General features: G+C 38.7%; 2 protein-coding genes across 2 annotated transcripts; both read right to left on the bottom strand.

Annotated features, from left to right (window-relative positions):
- Window positions 1–2241: 2241 nt before the first annotated feature.
- Window positions 2242–3272, bottom strand: LOC311176386 (olfactory receptor 6B9-like; the record flags this gene model as incomplete). Its single annotated transcript, XM_084241863.1, has 1 exon — window positions 2242–3272. The coding sequence occupies exon 1, from the start codon at window positions 3169–3171 to the stop codon at window positions 2242–2244; it is 930 nt and encodes a 309-aa protein (XP_084097989.1). The 5' UTR covers window positions 3172–3272.
- A 5389-nt stretch (window positions 3273–8661) lies between these two features.
- On the bottom strand, window positions 8662–9645 carry OR6A2 (olfactory receptor family 6 subfamily A member 2; the record flags this gene model as incomplete). Its single annotated transcript, XM_084240149.1, has 1 exon — window positions 8662–9645. The coding sequence occupies one exon, from the start codon at window positions 9643–9645 to the stop codon at window positions 8662–8664; it is 984 nt and encodes a 327-aa protein (XP_084096275.1).
- Window positions 9646–16712: the final 7067 nt, after the last annotated feature.

Here is a 16712-nt window from a genome sequence, read left to right as displayed (position 1 = left end):
TGCTTGAAAGGCATGCAATACTAAATTACTCAAAAACAAGTATAAGTAAACTAAGTGCATTATTAAGGTGAAGATATTAATTTTTTCATTTTTATTTATTTATCTTACATTTTAAGCCTGTTAAAATAAAAAAGGCACTATGCTTTGTATTTTTTGGCATAAAAATATGTAGATTATGACCTCTACCTTGTGGTATCCCAGAGGAATGGAAGTAAAATAATAAGTACACACTAACTTAGGAGCCTAGAAAATGTTTCATGAAACCTCAGTCTGTCCCAGTCTCATTGAAAGACTATAGTATAAAGTAGCTGTAACTAGCATGTAGGCAAGTAAATTTGGTTCATCAGTCCAAATATCTGGTTTTTGCCTACATACAATATATTTTTTAAAGAAAATAGTTATTATATATTTATGTTATATTTATATCCATTTAAATTTTTTCTTAATTTTTAAATTTTTTTATTTTTAGAACCATATAATCTTTCTGGAGTCTGTCTGTCTGTCTGTCTCCTGCTCTTTCTGTCTAACTCTGCTACTGTCTTTTATTTCCCTTTGTCTCTTTTCCTTACCCATACTCATGAGCTAAGAGCCCCCACAGGGTTTATCATTGTTCACTGATTTTTTAATGTGTTTTATATTATCAAATCGTTGGTTATATAAATGTCCGGTATTTGCTTTGTTGTTTATTTTGTTGACTATGATATCATTACAGGCTAGCACTGTGCTTGGCAAGAAACTGAGAATAAAAAATATCAAATTAGTGACTGAGTTAATAAAGTTAAGCAAAATAAGAAGGAATTTATTGCAATTATTGAGTACATTACACTCTCAAATCTCTTCGGAATGGATGCTCTGTTTTGGGGTCAATAAAGACAGGATTGAGTTGGTGTAGGTGGAGAAGAGAGCAGACATTAATGAACTTCAGATGCTAGAATGATTAAAAAGTGCAAAGATAAATGGGATGGCTAGGTTCTATTTAATTCAATCGACAATTCGTAAGTTGCAGGGTAACATTATAAGTAGAGTAACATATTATTAAAGGAATGCTGATTAGCAGAGGGTAGCTTAGAGAAAAAATGGGAGGCCAATTTAAGCTCCTGCTTAAAATAAACAGGGGTGGGTAGCTCTTTCTAATAATTACTTTCATATAATTGATATTTTTTTTTTTTTTTGGATATTTAATATTTTTTTTTTTAATATTTTTTTTTGCATGTTTTATTTATTTATTTATTTGTTTGTTTTGTTTATACATGCACTGGGTACAGTCAGAAGCGCGGGAGGGTGAGAGAATTCACCAGAGCCAGAGCAGGGAGCAGAGCAGGCAGAAGGACCGAAGTACACTGCTGAGGGGAGCAGCGGGCGGCAGGAGAGGTCTGCGCGCCATGTGGGACCCTCCTCTGGTGGCCGGGAGCAGCCGGGAATCGAACCGGTGCTGCAGAGGCAGCGGGCAGCTTCGCAACCCAGTGCTCAACCGCTGCGCCACCAGGGAGGCCCAATTGATATTTTTTACAGTACTTTCAGTCCAATCAATTTTATAGAATTCCCCCTCGTATACTATAATTCCTTATCTCATCAGCAGGTTCCTCAAGATATCTAAAAACCCCATTACTTTTAGAAAAGTTTGGGCAAGCACAAACACTCACCTCCATTACTGGAACGATTATCATTAATCATCATATCAATGTCATACTGGCTGCATCCCTTGCTCCTTGCAGAATCCACACTTGTTAATTAATATGTCCTTAGAATACTATCATAATCTATTAGATATAAAGAAATCTAAAAGCATGGATTATAGAGCTAGTCTCATCAGGTTCAAATTACAGCTATGATACTTATTAAATGTGTAATCTTACACAATTTTTTAATCTGTGTGTGTGTGCATGAAATTTTGATCTGAGAAATCAGGTAAATAATCATAATGAACCCATGGTAGCATGATAAGAGTAAACTATTTAATTACATACACTGAACATGAGCAAACGGCATGTTTGATTAATATTTGTCATTACAAAATAATTATTAAATATATAAAAGTATTGACTTATTTTTAAAATAAATCAAGATTAAAGCAACAATGTGTCTTGTTCCTATTTTGATTTTTCCTCTCTTTCATGCTGTCTTGTCTTTGAGAATCTGTCTATAGAGAAATGCTAAGATAGTCATGCTAAGTGTCATGGGAATGGCTTCCTTGCTGGACACGGTCTCTCCTCCAGGCAGCAGGACTCAGTTAAGCAGAAGTCACTTTTGAACTCCCATGGTCTTCTTAATAGCATTCTTGACTTCCTGGTTCCTCAGGCAGTAGATGAATGGATTGAGCATGGGTGTGAGGACCGCATACACAGCCGAGATTAGTTTGTTGGAATTAAAGGATGCGATGGCTCTGGGACGAACATACATAAAAATCATGGCTGTGTAATAAATGATAACTACAGTGAGGTGAGAGGCACAGGTGGAGAAGGCCTTCTTTCTTCCCTGGGTGGATGGTATACGCAGAATGGTGGAGACAATGTAGACGTAGGAGAGGATGGTGGTGATGAGTGGAAGTACGAGAATGACAATAGCCAAGGCAAAGTCCACTAACTCAGCTGTAGACATATCTTTGCAGGCCAGTTTGAGAATGGGTGAGATGTCACAAAAAAAGTGGTTCATGACATTGGAGCCACAGAAGGCAACATGAGAAATGAAATAGACCTTGATGACAGAGATCATAAAACCACTCATATAGGAGAAAACCATCAGTTGCACACAATGACCTGTGGTCATGATGACTGGATATTGAAGAGGGTGGCAGATGGCCACATAACGGTCATAGGCCATGGCTGCCAGAAGCACACACTCTGTACCAGCCAGAGAAATAAAGAAGTAGAGCTGGGTCATGCAACCTGTAAAAGAGATGTGTCGTCTCTGCAGGAGAAAACCATCCAACATCTTGGGGACTGTAACAGACACATACCAGACCTCCAAGAAGGACAAGCTACACAGGAAATAGTACATGGGTTTATGAAGGGAGTTAGTGATCCAAACAGTTAGCATGATGACCAGATTCTCTGCTAACACCAACAGGTAGGCGATAAGAAACAGAAAGAAAAATAGGATCTGTAGCCACGGGGCTGTAGGGAAGCCTAGTAGGATGAATTCACTGATCAGAGTGATGTTTTCCTCCGACATGACAAAGAGCAGTGACAGGTACTGAAGTCTTCTAGGACAGCACCACAAATAATGAAGATGACTGTGGTATTAGACAAGAGACCAACCTAAGAAACCAAATCGGTCTTCCCTGTGAATGAAACTAAAAAATATTTTCTGTTAATACAGTATAGTCTTCAAACGTGAAGTATACATTTCCCTCCAAGTTTATTTGTTAACTTTTTTCTGAAAGTCTCCCAGATCACAGTGTACTCCCATTCTCAAGTCTCTCTCACCTCGTGAAAGATTTGAATGTCACTCTTTGTGTCATTTCCAGTTCCTCTGCCAATGAACGGAGCATAAGTCTCTCTTGTTGGTTCCAGGTGTCTGTTTAATTAGGAATTAATTGCACAAAGAAGTCCTGATGAAAGGAAACATGGAGGATAAAATGGTTCAGAAAAAGTTCCGAAAGTCGAATATAGCCCCATTGCTGTAGTCCTTTGATCCATCGCAGTTTCTTCAACATAGGGTCTGTGAATACTAAAATTGGTACTAACTCTTGGGATATTCCTTAATGATTTCTAGTTGCTTTTAGATAAAAATGAAGACATTTTCATTACCACACAAAGAAGGCACATCTTTCTGGATCCCTATTTCTCTCACATCACCTCCTATGAAATTTAAACAGTATTCCATGCTTGACACACGCTCTACTTGTGTTAGCTCCTGGGCACACTCTGGTCTCTCTCACAGTCTGAATAACTTTCCACTTCCCATTATGCCATTGCCCAGGCTTTACCTGCTGATTCAATATTCATGACCCCACGCAGGAGACATCCTACCAAAGCTGCTTTAGGTGCCTCAACAGCGGTAGTTCCTAGTGCACCTACTCTTCAAGCATTAAGATTTCCCCCCTGATTCTTTCTCTTCCAAACTCAAGAATCTGTCCTTCATGACTATGAACTCAATGTTTGGGACCTGAATAAAATGTGAATATATATTAACAAATGAATGAAGGAATTCCTTGGAGTTCTGGGGTCCACAAGAAATAAATCAGGGGCAAAGTACTGTGATCTAAAAGTGTCTGTGTTTGCAGGAACACCTGTCTGTCTATGATTACAAACCATCAGCCTACAGGATACATTTATGGTAACAAACACACAGGGTTTGATAACACTGGATATGATCCCTGGCCTCAGATCTCTTAGTATGTCATGGTTTATAAATATGAGCCATTGTCTTAGGTTCTATTCCGGAGGTAGGAGGAGAGGTAAGGAACATATGAATATAGTACATAGATAGATAGGTCTTGTAAGGCAGCAAAGCTGAATTATTTCTGCTCTAGCCCTGTCACTTTGTGCTGTGATTAGGGAAACAGATCACCAACACATTATCTCTTGAAAATGCATGAATGAATTTGCATCTTCACTTAATGTCTCTTATTCATAAAAACTGAATTCAGGTCCTTTTCATAAATTTACTCATTTTTGCAGCAAATTATTTTCTGTACTCTACTTGATTGGCACATAAAATTTCTCACATGAAAATGTAAATTATTCTATCATTTTCATTGATCATGCAAAAGTAGACTCATCTGCAGATTTTTTGGCTTCTGGAGGCCCATATCTCCTTTCTGATTAGACTTCATGGTAGGTACTGAAGCACCAATACAAGAAACAGAGTCAGGAAAACAGTTAACACACACCTTCTTTGGTCCAAGTTTTCTTCTCAGATGTTCATTTACATCTAGTCAGTCCTGGCTTTAGCCAATCAAGGGCATAATAATCGCCCTCATAATCCACAACACTGGAGATCTCCTGGCTATATCTCACGACTGGGACTAAGGGATAAACCACTGAAATACATATTATTGGCACCATCACATCCTCTCTTTACTATCACATATTTGAAAGTCAGTGTGACTTGGGGATGGGAAGAGAATTTCCCTTGTTCTCATCCCCATAACTCCTGCAGTCCTGAGGTAGTTTCCCAGTGGGGGATTCTTTTTCTAGTGCTCAAAGCCTTCACAAAATGTTTTTTTTTTTTCCTGGGGAAAAAGATGTGTTTGGGGCAGCAAAGAATATGTACAGCACCAATGTACTGGCTCTTCTTCTTTAGGGCATTATAATATTCCTATTTCTATCACCAGCCACATACGTTATTACACATTCCCACTTCCAGGCTGATTAATAACACTGAGTTTAGAGTCCGAGCAAAATTTCAGCGTTGGTTTCATTACCCAGCAGTTGTGTAATACTGCACAGAGCACTTACCTAACATGCACAGGCATTCCTTCTCCTGTAGTGTGGGGATAGTGATAATCAGGCCTGCTTTACTGAAATGTCTTATGACAATTCAAATGATATTCCACATAAAGGATTTGGCCATGGTTATTCTCCACAAGCATTAGCTGTTATTAAATTATGTCACATAGTGCTTAATCATGTTTACTCAATTATGTTACTCACATATTTTCCTCCCTGGGCACTCGCAAAAAGACATTTATTCATTCTCTGTCCTTGACTCACATTTTCAGGTGTAATCTGTGCACTATAGCTCCAATGTCCTTGAGCTCAGGATTATAGCTTTTGTTAGCTTCAGATACTCACCAAGATCCAGTTGTTCCCTCCTGAAAATGGAAATCAGTCTGATATTTGCATTGATCGTGAGAAAGCACCCTGATCTGCAGTTCCACACATCCTAGAGATGTATGTCTGGTGTTTGCTTAGGTAGGTATTGCAGGAGCAATACAAGAAGACAGAAACAGAGGCCAGAGAATATATTAACACACCTATCTTTGGTCCAAGTCTTCTTCCCTGGAGGCTCACTTATGTCTGGTCTGCCTGGCTCTAGGGAGACTATGTGCACTGCCAAGACTATGGCCAGGGGACATGGACAGGGAAGGAGCACCTCTAGCCACTTATCTTGAACTATGTTTAGCTTTTCCTGTGAATATTACATATTTGATTCCTTTTACACCTGTATGCTAGGTGAGCAAATACTAAATAACTTAAAAACCAGCAAGAGTAACCTAAGTTAGTTAACATACAAGGTTTCATCACTGAGGTGTTAGTGTAGATTCATGACAGGAAGAGACACTGGAAGTAGAATTATGGGATGTAATTAGATGATATGATTCTTAAACTAGGTTTCATCAGTTTTTAAGATTTTGACTTCTAAAATGATCTTTATTCTTCAGTTTATTAATTTTTAAAATTGCATGATTATAGTATCTTTGTCAGCATATCATTGTTAGATTTGAAAGTAATATGCACATCAAATCAGTTCAAGAACTTTTTATCATAACTACACCAGTGAAAACTAATAAATCTGGGGCATTGGTACCAAATTCTCTCTCTTTTTATTTTGTGTAGAAGACCTGGTTATAGGCCAGAGCTGGAAGGGTGAGAGGATTCACCAGAGACAGAGTGGGGAGTGAAACAGGCAGATCAACTGAAATACACTGCCTGTTCTCACTGAGGAGAACACCAGGTGAGACAGAGAGGAGAGGTCTGCTGGGCCATGTGGGTTAGTTCCCTGGCTGGGGATTGAACTCAAGCCGTAGAGGTGATAGTGCTGAGACTTAACCCTTACACTCCCAGAGAGGCCCCAGGTACAGATTCTTAAGTTAGAATTAGAAATGTTTTTTAAACTCAAAAATAACACATCGTATTGTAAAAAGCTTGGAAAATTGAGAAATGCACAATAAAGAAAATCAATGCCATGTTTTTACTTCCTGTTAACTAGAGTTAAACTGGAAGGAGGTTCATGGAGCGGCTACAGTAGTGACACCCAGAGGGAACATTCTTGTCCCAGACTACTACCCCACCTCAGGGATGTATTCTTTACAGACAGATGGGAGACAGACTTTTGATGAACTTTATAACTGGTAATTTATAAGTTATTGCAACAACATACTTATAGGTTATGCAACTGTTTTGGCACAAATATATATGTATAGCAATTTTTAATATGCAGGGGTTAGTAAGGAATGCCTGAGATACTTGCTAGTAACCTTTAGCATGTTGTGTGAAGTGGCAGACGCTACAGAAAGATGGGCTGCAACAACAGAATATCTACCTGCAGAATAGTTTCACGTAGGTGCTCTCTACAGGCTGTTGGCTCCTGCATGATTGCAGAGAATTAAATTCCTGAAAATCCTAGTGGCTTACCCTCTAACCATATCTGTCAAGACAAATAACCTTGTGTATTTTATTGGTTAAGAAATGTTTATGTAAATAAATCTGTTGGTAAAAATGTCTTTACAGCAGATGCAACTTATAAGAATAAGGTGTTTATTGCGTGGTTATAACTACATTTTAATCAAATTATTTCTAGTCTGGTTTAAACAAGCAAATAAGACTGATACTTTTAATACTGTTACATAATCAAATCTTATCAATTATGTTAGTAATATTTATCTGTCGTTAGCTCTCTTTATAATCATGTTATTTTAATATCTGTGTAGAATTCCAGTTAATGTCTAGACTATAAGATAATTTATTTAACCACATATATTTACTTTATAAAGTGTAGTGTGTATTTGCATTTTTTATTATAAATAAAATGTTCATCTATACAAATCTTTCTGAATCAGAATCTTCTCAATAATTTTGGTTTTGGTCATACACATTACCAAATTTCCTGCCAGTAAGACTGTGTCCATTTGTACTCCCCAAATCCTAATTAAGTAGGAGGGGTTAGTTCCTGAGTCTGCCAACCATCTCTACAGTTGGGACAAACATGCCTTACTTATGAGGTTCCAAATTATATTTATTCTAATTCTTCATAGCCACCATGTGCTAAATACTATTCTGGGCCATGGACAAGCAGATGTGATTCCTGCCTCTATGCAGCTTACAGTGCGCCTTGGGAAACAGAAGATTAAGTGAACAGCTGCACTTAGCCCCTAGTTCATTGTGGGCGTTGACACGAGTAAATCAGGAAAGGAAACTAGAGGCCCCTGCAGTCTAGGAGTTGTTGCCAACGCAAAAATTTTCAGTTTCTTAGGTACTTGCCTTGTAACTTACACTAGAATGCTCACCTCATGGGCCTTGTTATGCTGTAGACTGTAGTCTATGGTAAAAAGTGATTTCACCTAGAAGGAAACTTCTAGGTGCAAGCTATTCCATAATAAAGCCCGCACACCTTTGAATTGTTTGCGTCTTCTCTTTGTCTTTTCTACACCTTCTGCCTTAGAACTAAAACCTAGGAAGAACCATTTAGAGACATGCTGGTTTTGCATTTGTTTCAACATTAAAGTACTGCCTTGTCTTCTGCTTGTGGTCAACCTGCTCTATGTAAATTACAATCATGCAAACAACAGGGGACCAACTTCTAGTTTGTATTTCACAAAACTACCCTGCAGAAATCCAGCTGCTAGCTTACAAGTCATCACCTTCCTCCTATTGGATTTGTTCCTTGGTAGTGCCTTTGAAACTCTAGTCCCTAACTTAGGCCCTAAGAGCTCCACTGGAAAAGTGACACATGTTCCAAGTTTGAGAGCATTTTCTAAGACTTAACACTACTCCTCTAGCCATCTCGGCTAGCTTTCCCAGGCTTAGCATCCTGGTCTTGGTACAGGTGCAGAGTACGACGTAGGGCTCTCTTGACCTCTTGATTACGCAAGCAGTAAATGATTGGGTTGAGCAATGGTACAATGACAGCATAAAGTACAGAGACCAGCTTGTTGGTGTCAAAAGCTGAGAGTGCCTTTGGTCGGGCATAGATGAAGATACTGGCTGCATAGAAGATGATCACAACAGTGAGGTGAGAGGCACAAGTGGAAAAAGCTTTATAACGTCCAGAAGTGGAGTGAATGCGCATCATGGCACCAGCGATGGCCATGTAGGAGGCCCCAGTGACAGAGAGTGGGCCCAGAAGGATAAAAATGGCCAGGATGAAGTCTGTAAGCTCCGCTGTGGACATGTCAGTGCAGGAAAGATTGAGCAACGGCGAGACATCACAGAAAAAATGGTTAATGATATTGGGGCCACAGTAAGAGAGACGAGAAATGAGAAAAACTTTGACCATGGAGATGCCAAAACCTCCAGCCCAGGAACCAGCTGCTAGCTGCACACAGAGTCGACCACTGACGATGGCAGGGTAGTGCAGAGGATGGCAGATGGCCACGTAGCGGTCATAGGCCATCACAGCAAGAAGGACACACTCAGTGCAGCCCAGGCCCAGGAAAAAGTAGAGCTGTGTCATGCAGCCCTCAAAGGAGATTAGCTGTCCTCGGCCCTGTTTAGGCCCAGCAAAGCCAGCTAGCATCTTGGGAATAGTGACAGTAACGTACCAGATCTCCAGGAAGGACATATTAGCCAGAAAGAAGTACATGGGTTTGTGGAGTGTGGGGTGGTTCCTAATTGCCATGATGATGAGTATATTCTCGGTCAGCACCAACACATAGGCCAACAGCGAAAGGGCAAACAATAGTGCCCGCAGTGGTGGAGGAGCTGGGAAGCCCAGCAACACAAACTCACTTACTCTCCCACTCTGGTTCCTCCGCTCCATGTTGGTGGTCTTGCCCACTGCTCTTCACGTGGGAGAATAGAGTGTTTACAGGAGGCAGCAACACGAACCCAGTCTTTCAATTGGGGGGTTTGTATTGGCAAAATATAAGATATGTAACACATATAATTCACCAGTGAACTGAAGCCATTGCTTTCTTCTTTATTCTGAAAATGAGCTAAGACAAAAGTGGACAAAAATAAATTGCTTTGTAGTAGAGATAGGACAGGATTCTGTTCTGGTCCTTGGAGAAGTATGCATTGATAAACACTAAGCAAAGATGACACTGTTCCTTGAAAAACATAGGTCAAAACCAAACTAGTAAGAGAGTTTGCTTTTTTTTTTTAAAGATTTATTTTTATACAAGAGCTGGCATACAGGCCAGAGGCACGGGAGGGTGAGAAGATTCACCAGAGACAGAGCGGGGAGTAGAACAGGCAGAAGGACCGAAGTACACTGCTGAGGGGAGCAGCGGGCACGGCAGGAGAGGTCTGCTGCGCCATGTGGGAATCTCCCTGGCTGGCCGGGATGGAACCGGCCCTGCAGAGGCTGTGGACAGCTTCACAGCACTGTGCTGAACCCACTGTGCCACCGGAGAGGCCCAGAGTTTGCATCTTTTGACCAACATCTCCCCATTTCCTCCAGCTCTTAGGCACTGGCAACCACCATCCTTTTCTGTTTCTACCAGTATTTAAGTCATGGAAATAACAACAAAAACATCCCGTAAACATGGACGTGCATATATGTCTTTGAAATCTTGTTTTGATTTCCTCTGTCTGTCTGTCTGTCTCTCTCTCTCTATATATACATGTGTATATGTCTTCATTTTGACAAAAATAAAATAGATCCCATTGGACACCCCCCAAAATGGAATCACTAGAGAGACAGAAAAATAAAATTAAAACCAATCCATAAAATAGTATCTAGAAACTCTATGCTTGGTGCCAATCAGCAGCAAATTCAACAAAGAGAGTAAAAGATAAAACTTGAATGTCTTGGGGAAAAAGCAGTAACAGGCTCCCCTACAATCACTACAGGTTAGTCCACCAGAGCCCAACAGTGACTTAAAAGTGAATACTGTTATCAGCAAGAGATTGAGTCTAACTTCATTGGGAAGTCAATATTAAACAGTTCATGGAAAGCTTTTTTATTTACAAAAACAAAGCTTTCCCAAATAGCTATTTCAAGGAAGACAGGTCTATTTATCTATATATTATTCATTCACTATAAAGGAAGGAAAGATTTGTGACAACATGGATGGGCCTTGAAGGGATTATGCTGAGTGAAGTGAGTCTGACAAAGAAAGACAAACATTGCATATGACACTTATACATAATATCTAAAACCATCAGATCTGCTGATGATTTTATACCTGAGTTTCTCTTCTCATTATGTTCTGCTATTGGTATTAGAACATTATTGTGTACTTGAGCCCTTGACATTTCTCTCAATCCTACTTTACTGCTACTACAAAACACCTGCTTCCCTGGCTTTCATTTGCTATCACTTCCATCCTTACCATCCACTCCCACAATCTTATTTATTTCAAAATTTATGGTGGATTAACTATGTCTCAGTGCATAAGCTAAGAGTTGTGATACATGAAAAACAAATGACAGATCCTAAATCTTCAAGATCTCATAATCTAGTGGTGGGACAAATCTTCATCTTCTCATCCTTGAAAATTTAAGCTGCTGTGCCTATACCTACACCATAAACTAACTTCATAAGTGGGAACTCAAAATGACAACTGCCGTTTATAACCTTAGCCCTGATCCTTTCTCCTCAACATCTGAACCATGTGTCATTCATTGTGCATTTTGACCTCCGGGCCTTAGACATTCCTTCTTTTCTTTTAATATTCTCTAACTTCAGGTAGATGATAGGCACACTTGAAAAAGAAATTAACCTTTCGCATGGGGACTGCTAATTGGACTCACTGCTTATAGTCTCTTCCATAGAGCTCAAATCTAATCATTTCATTCCCCTACATGAAAACCTCCCAGAGCATCCCATTGCTTACACAATAACATTCAAGTTATTTAACAAAGAATATAACTACTCTATGATCTTCCACTGCTGTCATTATAACTTATCTCTTGCTTAAGCCTACATTGTATTTTAAACCCTGCAGCTCTTGGCATATAACGAGTGTACGCCTTTGTAACTTTCCTCATATGGCAATTTCCTCCTTATCCTTCAAATCTTGGTTTATGTAGCATTTTCCTCATAGAGACATCAGTTGTCCACATTTCTTTACTTTCTCCTTGACTGGTTTGGTAAAATTTCTCATTGATGTTTCCATTAGATTCTGTAAAGTCCTGTATATCAATAGCTGAACCATATGTCATTCATTGTGCATTTATATCCCTCTTGTTATTGCTCAGATAGATGTAAAGGAGAAGCTATCTGTTAAATGACCTTGTATGTCTGGAATACAAGGAATAGTGAGGAATAGACATAATTCCCTGATGTGGCATGGATCCCTCAAATATTAATATAATATGTCCAGAAAAATCTTTCTTAAGCCCATTATTCCTTTATCATAATGAATGATATTGGCTTCCATATAGTCACCTGAATCAGAGGTCTAGAATTTTCCCAGACCTTCTACACCTATCCTCCTCACCATAACCCTATGAACCGCTCACAATGGATTCAACTTCCTCTTTAATTATCTCTCATGTCCATCCTCTTTTTCCTGTGCTATTTCTACTGCCTTCCCCTTAGTCCTCTGCACCAACCAGATCTTTGTTAATTTTTTTCCTATTTTTTACTATTGAGGTAACAAACAATTTATGGCACTGTGTATGGTTTAGGGGCACAGGCTCACACCTTCACAAGTGTGCATCACCACACCACACCCAACACCAGAGCACCCTTATCCCTTTACCATATACCATTGGGTTGCCTCAGCCCTTTGTTCCCATCTCTGCATTCCACCCCCAGTAACCTCACGTTTCTAAGGTTTTTTTTTTTTTTAAAGATTTATTTATTGATTGATTGATACATACATACATACATACAAGCACTGGGTACAGTCAGAAGCACGGGAGGGTGAGAGAATTCACCAGAGCCAGAGCGGGGAGCAGAGCAGGCAGAAGGACCGAAGTACACTGCTGAGGGGAGCAGCGGGCGGCAGGAGAGGTCTGCGCGCCATGTGGGACCCTCCTCTGGTGGCCGGGGGGCAGCCGGGGATCGAACCGGCGCTGTAGAGGCTGCGGGCAGCTTCGCAACCCAGCGCTCAACCGCTGTGCCACCGGGGAGGCCCTCTAAGGGTTTCTTTTTTTTGGTTTAGTTTAGTCAATTCCTTTTTTTTTTTTTTTTTTTGTCTTTCTGTATTCCACATATGAGTGAAATCATCTGTTATTTATCTTTCTCCCTCTGGCTTATTTCACTTAGCATAATATCTTCTAGTTCCTTCCATATTGTCCTTTGTTATTTCTTGATTTAACTTTCTCAATTGCTTATGGCCTGGCCTTTCTTCTACCAACCTCAAACCTCATCAATCTAACTCCACTTGTCCTTTGGAATGAAGTTTTGTGTATAAACCGATCACATCACTGATCTTAAGAGTATCTAAATTGGGGAAACATACAAAAAATAACTCAATAAAGCATCAGAATGTATTTCCTTTTAATTGATCTACAATAATTCAGTGATTGCCTACATTTTTCTTTTTCTAAATGTGCTGTGAAGTTCCCTAACTCTTTGATTTGAACATATCACTATTTCTATCAAAAACACTCATCTCTGTCGTAGGAATACTTATTTATCTTTCATTGGCTATCACCCTATAAAACTACAGATATTTCTACAGATATAGATTATTTACTGGTGGGTCTCCTTTTGACAATAGTTCCTATTATAGAGTCACTTACTGCTTCAGTAAGTGATTAGTAAAGGTTAGTATTAGTAATTACAATTAGTAATTGTTGCATGACAAAATGGAAAAGGGATATAATAAGGACAGAACAGATAAATTTCAGATGATAAGAATGGGATATAAATATGGCAGAATATAAAATGAGGTTGGGTGGATATGATCAGGAGTAGAGGAGTCAAATGGATTGCCAGAAAAATCTGAGTGGTGGAATAATATGTAAAGGAATCAGACATCAAATGTAGAAGAGTGAGAAGATCTGCAAGGACCAGATATAACATCAGGGAGTTAGATTCAGTGCAGAGAGACTGGACTTTCTGTGGATAATATGGGTGATCTTTGCTAAGGATAAATCTGTTGCAGAGACAAAAGTTCCAATGAAAGGAGAATATGTGAAAACAACTAAAACATAGAAAGGATAGACTAGGAATGAAGATCAGAAAAGTTGCAGGAAATGCAGTAATGTATGACTAAAGAAAGAGAGCCACCATAAACAAAAATGATAAAGAAAGTGGTACTGTTCTATTTCAACAGAATCAACCAGATATAAAAAGTGTTGATAAGAATTTGGGTATTGCAAGGGGGCTGGGTGGGAATTTTATGGGGATGATAACCAAGATGAAAATGCATACATTGTACAAAAATGAAAAATGATGTAAAAATATATAAAATAAATTTTTTTTAAATTAGAAAAAAAAAGAATTTGGGTTTTGTTAGGAGAAGAGAGGAATAAGAAGATGAATGTATTGGCCAGAAAGAAAACATGGAAGGGGCCTCCCTGGTGGCACAAAGGGTTAAGATACAACCTATGACGCTATCCATAGCCACTGCAGCACAAGTTCGATTCCCAGCCAGGGAGATACCCACATGGTGCAGCAGACCTCTCCTGACTCACCCACTGCTTCCCTCTGCAGTGTATTTCAGTACATCTGTCTTTTCTGCATCCAGCTCTGTCTCTGGTGAATCTTCTCACCCCCTACACCTCTGACCTGTGCCCCAATTCTTGTTGCATAAATAAATAAATCTTTAAAAAAAAATCATGGAACAATTGGCACATTGAAAAGGATTGGGTCAGATAATAAATCCACTCACTTTATTCAGATGTCTTTGATTCAAGGTCTTCCTACGATAAGCAGGCTGGTTAGGAAAAGATTTAGGGAGTGATATGTTGCAAGTTGAAGCATCAGAACAAAAAAAGATGTTATACAGACTCCAACTTCTCTCCTTCTCATGATGAGAGAACCCTGCCAAACCAGGAAAGCTTCTTTTATCTTGCACCATCTGCCTGCTGTTCCCATTTTGCCCTCCTCCTTCTGATGCTTTGGGATGGCTCTGAAGCAAGAGCCCAAGAGACCAAGAGAGATACAAGAGAAAGAGAGAAAGAGAGAAAAAAAAAAAAGACTGTGGCAGACGACAGGAAAAGTATATGCTTAATAAATTTAGGAGATAGAAATTTATCAAAAAGTTGTGTGATGGAGAAGAAGTCACATTATCCCCAACAACTTCATACTTTGTTCTTTTGCAACTTCTTCCTTGACAGTTGCTCCTTATTTCTATTGTGCCACATTCCTGCTCAAAGGAAAGCCGTCAATCTGGGTTGATATGTTAAGCAATTGACTAAAACTCTTTGAGCCTCACAATCTTACTATATAAAATGGGGTTATTATACCTCACAGAATTGTTGAGAGGAGTAAGTATCGTGAAATATGTAGAGTGCCTGGAACAGGATAAATGCTCACTAACACTAGAACTGCTTTGTCTCTTGACCCTCACGAGGATAACAACTTTTAATTCCTTGCATTTCTTGAATTCATAGAAGGAGAACAAATTTGAGAGTTAGGAATTTGGGGTTTTAGTTTAATGTTTGTAAATGATATTTTGTTTAATCTAAGATTTTGCTGTATGTCCACTTATTTAATACAAAATGATAACATATATTACAGATATTTTGAGGATTAAATTAAATAATTCCTCAGGACACAGTAAGCAGTGTAAGTAGAAGCTAATTATGAGAGTTTCCAGTCACATTGCTTGTGTTCTGCTCTATGACCTTGCAAAAATTAACCTTTCTGTGCCTACATTTTCTTATGTGTAAAATGTTACTAGTGAGGAATATAGCTTCTTCTCATAAACTTAAAAAAATATATTAAATCTATTAGTTCACAAGAAGACTAATAAATTTACTGAGCATCTCCATATAAGTGAGATATTGAAGCAACCAATAGGAAAACTGGTATCAAGAATTCTGTCTTTGAAAAGAAGGTGCTATTATTTTGTAACTTTATACCCCAGTGGCTTTGTTTTCCTATTATTAGAAAATTAAGTTTACATGTATTTTATATCTTATAATTTTATTTGAATAATTTATATCTGTTATATTAAATATTTGGGTATATATGTTCTATGCTAATGTAGGCTGCAGTATTATTTTCTAATTTACACAAAACCCCTGTTAGTTAGATGTGGCCTTGGTTAGATACCTACTGAAGTCTGTATACCTTACTCAGAGCACTAATCATTTACATATTCCCCATTAAGTGCTTCAGTATTTCTTAGCAATCAGCACATCACTAGCTTGTAGTAGAGGCTCAAAATCTTATTGAGTCAATAAATAAATTTTAAAACTTTGGTTAACTTCGTGTGGTTGAAGACCACAACTTAGAGGAACAGTTGCAAATGAAGACAGAAAAGTAAAAGGAGCCTTTTTAAAAAGGATTTATGCTTTGATAAGAGGCTATCACTTTATTCCATATGTTATAAGCAGTCCTTAATAGGTAGTCCTTGCGTAGAGCCGTCCTTGAGTAGAGGTAGATGAAGATTTTAATTCGGAAATATTTCTCCAACATCAATGTAAAAGATGAGGTAGAGAGAAAACCTAGAGAAAAAGATGAGATAGGAGAGTTCTGCTATAGGGTAGATGAGAAATAAAATTCAACTTAAGGTACTAATGAATTAGTACAATGATGGCAGAGTGAAAATTCTAATTTGGGAATTGAATAATATAATAGTGGTAGTGCTCAACAAGATGGAAACACAATGAATATAGAAAAGACGGAGAACTTATCTTCTAGACTGTTCTATTGTTTGATTATATCATCTCATTTAATTCTCATAACTACAGGATGAGAAAGGTAGCAGTATTCTGCTTTATAGATGAGGAAAGTGTCCTCTTGCAATGTGTAACATG

This window comes from Talpa europaea (assembly GCF_964194135.1).
Source record: "Talpa europaea genome assembly, chromosome: 1".
NCBI lineage: Eukaryota > Metazoa > Chordata > Mammalia > Eulipotyphla > Talpidae > Talpa > Talpa europaea.
Note: the sequence above shows the minus strand (reverse complement) of the source record. Positions and strands in the feature narration are given on the sequence as shown.